The following is an 8462-nucleotide window of genomic DNA, read 5'->3' as shown; positions in this document are numbered from 1 at the left end:
CAGATTCCTCATCTTCAAAAACTATACACGGCAGCTTGTATACCGACGATTTGGTGAACGTTTGGCGCCTAACTGTATCCAACAGGTCCGGCCGTTTGGAGGTGGAGGGTTATTGGTTTGGGGTTGCACATGTGGTGACGTCAAAACGAGGCTTGTCGTAATTCGTGGAAACCTGAATGCACAGTGTTATATTGATGACATCCTACGGCCTGTTGTGGTGCCCTTTATTCAGCAACAGCCTCGTGGACTCCTTTTCCAACATGACAATGCAAGGCCACACACAGCAAGATTGACACAGAACTTCCTTGCCAACGCCAACGTACAGGTTTTGCCATGGCCCGCATGTTTACCGGACATGAATCCCATCGAGCAGTTATGGGACCACCTCGATCGGCAAATCCGACGTCGCCGTGTGCCTCCAGTCAACGTCCAGGACTTGGAACGATGTCTCCTCGAGGAATGGCAACGCATCACTCCCAACGTCATCACTGACGTTTGACGGTATCAGTCCGTAGGCGTGTTCTGGCATGTATTGATGCTCACGGTGGACATACCCGCTACTGACTTTGTGACGTGTGGTGTGACATTTCCCGTTGTTTCTGTGATCAGTGCTATAACGAAATGTTCTTTTTTCGACCCCACCCATCTTTAAAGGCTTGTCATATTGGTTGTACAGATTTTATTGAAATAAAATTTTTGTACAGATGTTGTGAAAGGATTTCTCAAAAGCATAACACCAATCCTAAACTTCTGCATTGTTTAGTTTTTCTTTTATGTCGTTGCAAACAGGTGGTATCGTTTCTTTTGGACACTAGTTTAGATCAAATTTTGCTTTAGAATAATGTACGGAAAGGCATAAGAAATGTCATGTGGATGTGTATATATATATATGAAGTTAAGACATCAGAAAAAGTCACTGTCAAATGGTCTTAAAGGCAAAAAATAGAATCAGTAGAAAGAACTACCAATGTATTTTTTCATCAGTCTTTTCAGGAATGACTTTTTTTTTGCCTTTCAATATATTCTTTTAGGAAACTGTAAGGAATGAACTTAATTCTGGAAGATACGAAGCTAACCTTGTCACCACATCCATGATCATAAGCTACTCTCTAAATTACGGTTCTGGTCCTTAACAGAAAATCAAATGTGTCTAAATTGACGTCTTCTTTTACGGATTTGATTTGCATAGAATAAGGTTCAAACTTCAATGTTTCAGTTGGGATAGAGGGTGTTATCTTAGAACTGATAAGATGACCCATGGGAAGTAGCCAATTACTTCTTGCATAATACCCACTGCTTATCTTTGTTTGTGAACAGAATAGAGACTACAGTTTTCATCGGATTTAAATGAAATTTGGTGTGAATATTAATAATGATGAGATCTTGATTAAGTTCGAATTTGGCTATCTTTCGATGGAACGTTTTTGAGTTATTGCCCTTGACTTAGCAAAAAACGCTTCAAAATTTGTTTGTGTTTGTAGCTAGTGTATTTGAGGGTATACTATTGATCTTCAGTATAGACCCCTTTCTCACAGAAGTTTGAAATGCTTTGAAATTTGGTTGCATTTTTGTGGCAGGCTACTTTACACTGATATACAGTCAAGTAACCTAATTTCGTGGAAACCTATTATTCGTGGATTTCCGGAAAGGATTAATAATTTACATGAGCGACTTTGCGCGACCTCCGCATTAGTTTGTTTTGATAAACATGGGTTTTATCTACAATATCAGCTAGTAGAATGAATCCAGTAGTTTCAAGCAAGGTAAAATGTAATAATGTATACTTTGACAAATACAAAATGGCGGATTTCACTTACTACCAAACGATACCATTTTTTATCGGCCGAATTTCCATATAATCCCAAGCGGTAATCGGAATTCCAAGTGTCGTCTGCTAGATTATATTCCAACGAATGAAGTCACGTGATCAACTAGCGGATTCCGTGTCAGCAGAAAATTTCTATGGAACACAAAGTGGACCGTATTCTTATGTTGTTTCGGTGACTTTTAGCAATAAATCACGCTACGTGTCTTATTTTGTCAGTCACTATTTTTTTTTAAATCGTGGTTCTTTGAAGGAATTGACACTAGTTATAATGAATTGATATTAAAGATAAATACTAAGAGAAGTTATTTATACCACCCGGTATCCATACAACGTGTTTTTCTAGACTTATTTATAGATCAAACATTGTACACGAAAATGAGTGACGCATTCTGCCGCCATTGCCGAGATGGTTGCTCATATAAAATGTGGGTCAAAGTGAAAGATTCATAAAGAAAATCGAAATAAACCAATTTTAATTTTGTAGAATATCCGAGGAAACATCTAAGACATAAAAAATTTTTTTGGTTTTTTTTAACTTTGACGAAATTCAGTGTTGAATGCTTATATCCACGAAAATAGGTTACACCACTGTACAGTATTCTAAATGAAGTGATTGTCTACAAGTACTTATCTTAGTTTTCCCATAGCTACTAGTAGTAATCTACATGTACCTTACAATAGAGACTATATACAAGTGCCATGAAATGACTTTATAAGGAGAATATTGTCAGCAGATTAATATCAGAACACCAAGCAAGGAATATTGATAAAAGAACTACGATCAATCTGTCTGGCCTTGGTCTTAAAAGCAGCTTTGATCAAATTTCCTTGATTAAACTTTCATAAGCGTGAACATGTTCACCACAAACTCTTTCAGACATTCAGTAATACAGCTTCAACATTTTACCGCAACTCACTCTCAAAATCAATCCTTGAATGTTTGTTTTGCCTTGGTCAAAGATATTATGATTTGAGATATACAGCTGATGAAAGAAACATGCAAGATTGTACAATGCGAGATGAAAGAAATTTTGCCATGGGAGTTTTACGTCCTAATTTTCTGCATCTATTGGGCTAATGAAAAATGTGCATAGCCTGTAGACCATGAGGCCTCGGTTTTTCCATGCCACCCCCTTCAACCTGCATCACTGACAAGGGGAAACTGTTATACCAGTGCATAATTCATATACTCATCATTTTAATGGAAATTTTGATGCTTAAAATTTTCATTCTTCCACACATTGCATGTATGTTTTTAAGGGATTCAGGGTTTGCATCTTTTAAGCATTAAGAAAAAATTATGCACTAAAAGATGAAACTATTTGGTTGAAGATTATAGGAAGATTAATTACCAGTACATCTATAAATAACATCAGCTCTGTAGTCCGTGAAATATGCGGACCATATAAGAAATCTAATTTGGTTTTAATCAAATGCTATATCTAGTTTTGATTTTAATGTGAAAAAATTAGACAAACTTGGTTGAATTATTCTGTCAGATGGAAAACTTTAAGAAATGAAATATACATTCAAATTCTTCAACTCAATAGGTCTGATTATCATAGCTACTGCTTGAATGCATCCAGACTCACAAGAGATATCTTTTTTGATTACATTTTTCTAATATGTGTTGGAAGTTGTGGTGACCCAAAAAAAAAAAAATAATAATATTATAGGAATACTTTTTCAAATTACATCAAATGAGGATTTAAGCCCTTTTATTTAAAACAATTTTGGTGACGATGTGACTTACCTGCTCCATTGAGGTGTCACTGATGCAGGTTAGAAGGGCTGACATGGAAAAAGCGTTCAGTTGTTCAGATGGGACAATAAACCGAGGTCCTGCCTGCTACAGGTTGTGCATGTCAAGATCCCTCGACAGATGGAAATTGAAAAAGAGTAGGCTTATTCAGCTGTCATGGCACAAGTTCCCTAATTGTATACTGCATGGTGTTGCCCATCGTCATTAGCCCAAAAAGATGCTGAAGAGTAGGGCGTAAAACTCCATTCATTTAACATTTGTTGAGGTTAAAAGATAGCTTGCCAGGCAAGGTAATATACGCCCTCTGGCAGCTTTGATTTTAAATAAAAATATTTAGCAGTACAGTAACAATCACCAGTATGAAATATTCTTTTTAGGGCGATACTGAATAATATTGAGTATGAGTTATTGCCCTTGTTCTTGAAAACGTGTTCAATTTTTAGCTTGTGAAAACTCTAGAAGGCAAATATTCAATCTTCAGTGCGTTACTGAATATTAAAACCAAGTTTTGTCAAAATCCGGCAAGAATCATGCTTTTTTATACGCCCACATGAAATGGGGGGCGTATATTGTCGTTACCCATATCCGTCGGTCCGTCCACAATTGCTCGTAAACACTCTACAAGACACAATTCTTGACGTATTTTGACAAAACTTGGTATGAGTGTTCGTAATCACCCAAGGATGAACCCTATTGAAAATCAGAAGAATCGAAATATTTAGTATAAGTTATTGCCCTTGTTCTTGAAAACGCGTTCAATTTTTAGCTCGTAAACACTCTAGAAGGCACAATTCTTGATGGATTTTGGAGAAACTTGGCATGAGTGTTTGTTATCATCCAAGGATAAACCCTATTGAAAATCAGAAAAATCAAAAAATATTGGGTATGAGTTATTGTCCTTGTTCTTGAAAACGCGTTTAATTTTTAGAACGTAACCACTCTAGAAGTCACAATTCTTGATAGATTTTGACGAAACTTGGTGTGAGTGTTCGTAATCACCCAAGGATGAACCCTATTGCAAATAAGAAGAATCGAAAAATATTTAGTATGAGTTATTGCCTTTGTTCTTGAAAACGCGTTAAATTTTTAGCTCGTAATCATTCTAGAAGGCACAATTATTGAGGGATTTTGATGAAACTTGGTTTGAATGTTCGTTATCACCCAAAGGATGAACCCTATTGAAAATCAGAAGAATTGAAAAATATTTAGTATTTGAGTTATTGCCCTTGTTTTTGAAAATGCTTTCAAATCAAGCTCTTAAACACTAAAAGGCATGATTCTTGCCGGATTTTGACAAAACTTGGTTTTATTATTTGCTGAAGATTGAATATTTTCCTTCTAGAGTTTTCACGAGCTAAAAATTGAACACGTTTTCAAGAACACGGGAAATAACTCATACTCAATATTATTCAGTATCAGTCTAAAGAGTTCAACCCTGCTAGAAAACACTGAAACTTGAAAATATTGAGTATGAGTTATTGCCCTTATTCTTGAAAACGCATTCAATTTTTAGCTTGTAAACACTCTTGTAGGCACAATTCTTGACGGATTTTAACGAGTGTTTGCTATCACCCAAGGATAAAGCCTATTGAAAATCAGAAAAATCGAAAAATATTTAGTATGAGTTATTGCCCTTGTTCTTGAAAACTCGTTCAATTTGTAGCTCGTTAGAACTCTAGAAGGCATGATTCTTGCCGAATTTTGACAAAACTTGGTTTTATTATACAGTACCGCGCTGAAGATTGAGTATTTGTCTTCTAGAGTTTTCACGAGCTAAAGATTGAACACGTTTTCAAGAACAAGGGCAGTAACTCATACTCAATATTATTCAGTATCGCCCTAAAGAGTTCAAAAGAAGTGTATGACTGAAAGTTGAATATTTCATACTGGTGATTGTTTCTGTACTGCTAAATATTTTTATTCAGAATCAAAGCTGCCAGTGGCTGATATTACCTTGCCTGGCAAGCTATCTTAGTGTTTAAAATCCATCAGTTGGTCAACAATTGCTCGTAAACACTCTACAAGATACAATTATTCTGGACGGATTTTAACGAAACTTGGCATGAGTGTTTGTAAACATCCAAGGATGAACCCTATAGGAAATCTGAAGAATCGAAAAATATTGAGTATGAGTTATTGCCCTTGTTCTTTAAAACGCGTTCAATTTTCAGCTCGTAAACACTCCAGAAGGCACAATTCTTGATGGATTTTGACGAAACTATGCAGGAGTTTTTGTTTTCAACCAAAGATAAACCCTATTGAAATTCAGAAAAAACGAAAAATATTTAGTATGAGTTAGTGGCCTTCTTCGTGAAAACGCGTTCAATTTTTAGCTCGTTAGCGCTCTAGAAGGCACAATTCTTGACAGATTTTGACATAACTGGGTGTGAGCATTCGTAACCACCCAAGGATAAACCCTATTGAAAATCAGAAGAATCAAAAAACGTTTAGTATGAGTTATTGCCCTTGTTCTTTAAAACGCTTTCAAATTTAGCTCTATAACACTAAAAGGCATGATTGTTGCTGGATTTTTACAATACTTGGTTTTATTATTCAGTCCCTCGCTGAAGATTGAATATTTGCCTTCTAGAGTGTTCACGAGCTAAAAATTGAACAAGTTTTCAAGAACAAGGGCAATAACTCATATTCAATATTATTCAGTATCGCCCTAAACAGTTCAAAAGAAGTGTATGACTGAAGGTTGAATATTTCATACTGGTGATTGTTACTGTACTGCTAAATATTTTTATTCAAAATCAAAGCTGCCAGTGGGCGTATATTACCTTGCCTGGCAAGCTATCTTTTCTTTTTTGTAATCAGCCTATTTCATGTGGGCGTATAAATATCTGCACAAATAACACACAGTTCAGTTTGTTAATATAAATTAAAGTTGTTCATCAAGGATGAATTGGTCATGTTTATTTTATGTGCTGGTTATATTCTAGATGTATTGTTCATTCTCACCTGTTTAATGAGGTCATAGAAGTCAAATCTGATGCATTCATTTTCAGAAATAGAATGCTCTGTGCATAATATATAGTTCATCTCAGTTATCACAGTCACAGGAAAATTCTAACTTGTGGCTAAAAATGATCTGTTGAATAAGATCAAGGGGATAATTTTGAAAAAGGCTTTATTCTTAGTAAGGAAGGAGGTAAATGCTATCGATCAAGGATCCTCAAAGGGGTAATAAAAAGGTTGAAAATCCTTATGTTAGATTTTACACACAATTGTCTAAATTTCATGATAATTCCTTGGTAATTATTGTATTCCATGAAAGCTTGAACCCTATTCAGTGAAAATATTGTTAAGTTAAGAAGAAACTGGTAAATGTTTCCGCACTAATGATCTTAGGAAACCTATTCTTAGGACATACTTAATGTTCAGCATGGAATGTGATTGGAGGAAGGAACAATTGTTTTCAAACTCAATTGCATTGTTCTTTGTCTTTCAATAATGATCTGGCAGAAACCTTATTTTGGCTATAGTAGAAAAATCTGATGCAAATGCAAATGTTTGATACCAGCTGTTGTTCTTGTAAGTGCCGTGTAAACAAGGTTCCACTGTGCATACTGTTGTGTTACCTTGTTGGATAAGTTACTTTCAAAGGTCGTGTAACACTCGTTTGAATGAGATCAAGAAAAAAGAGTTCATTATCGGGCCATCTATATGCTTATTTGTATCGATTTTTTTTTTCAGATTTTTGACGGAAATGATGACACATATAGAGCAGAATTACGTGAAGTTTCACCCCCAATAATAGCAAAGCGTCTTCGATTCATTCCACATAGTCAACATCAACGAACAGTCTGTATGAGAGTTGAGATGTATGGATGTCCATGGACAGGTAAATACTTATGAACACTTTTATAGTGTGTAGTATGTGTAGTGTGCTAATCTGCTAAATACTAGGAACAGGGTTCAATTTCAGGAGTATTGCATTTCGGAGATTTAAAATGACCCCCTTTTGCTATCCAATATTTCCAATTATTAGCCCAAATAAAAATTAACCACAACTTTTTGCGAATCAAATCGAATACCAGTTTTTATACACCCACATGATAATTTTTTACCGAAATATCATGTCCGACTTTGTGTTTTCATTCTATTAGCTATGTTGTGAAACTTTTGCTCCTCTACAGGCAACAATTCTTTATGGATTCTTTTGATTTATATTTTGTGGGTCAATGTCATTATGAAGATGATCCCTATTGATTTTCGTGATGAGCTGATAATTTAATGAATTGTTTTTGAGGCTTAAAGAACTAATGTCATTGGCACGATCGATCTGAAGTCTCTGCCACTGGAACATTTTGAATTACTACCAAATTCATATGAAATGCAAATCAAAATTTAACTTGATTAGCAAAAACTGGAATTTGGTTAGATACACTGCTAATCAAATTTTCATTTCTAAATTGAACCCTGCTAGAAAACACTGAAACATGAAATGTGGAGCGTATATTGCCGTCACCCATATCCGTCGGTCGGTCCGTCCGTCCGTCCGTCCGTCCACAATTGCTCGTAAACACTCTACAAGGCACAATTCTTGACTGATTTCGACGAAACTTGATATGGTTGTTTGTAATCACCCAAGGATGAACCCTATTGAAAATGAGACGAATCGAAAATATTTACTATGAGTTATTGCCCTTGTTCTTGAAACGCTCGTAAATACTCTAGAAGGTGCAATTCATGACGGATTTTGATGAAACTTGGTTATCGCACAAGGATAAACCCTATTGAAAATCAGAAAAATTGAAAAATATTTAGTATGAGTTATTGCCCTGTTCTTAAAAACGCGTCAATTTTAGCTAGTAAACACTCTAGAAGGCACAATTCTTGATGGATTTTGACGAAACTTGGTGTGAG

The 8462-nt window shown here is 35.6% G+C and overlaps 1 protein-coding gene across 1 annotated transcript in view; it reads left to right on the top strand.

The window, feature by feature from the left end:
• Positions 1-7259: 7259 nt before the first annotated feature.
• Positions 7260-8462, top strand: part of LOTGIDRAFT_116145 (hypothetical protein) — a gene marked incomplete at both ends in the record, with an annotated part of 39536 nt that continues 38333 nt past the window's right edge. The window contains one exon of the mRNA XM_009054940.1: positions 7260-7437. Within this exon, the coding sequence (XP_009053188.1) occupies positions 7260-7437 (178 nt within the window). The remainder of the gene's footprint in view (positions 7438-8462) is intronic.

Source organism: Lottia gigantea (genome assembly GCF_000327385.1).
Source record: "Lottia gigantea unplaced genomic scaffold LOTGIsca_23, whole genome shotgun sequence".
Classification (NCBI taxonomy): Eukaryota; Metazoa; Mollusca; class Gastropoda; family Lottiidae; genus Lottia; species Lottia gigantea.
This window is presented reverse-complemented; position numbering and strand designations above follow the sequence as displayed.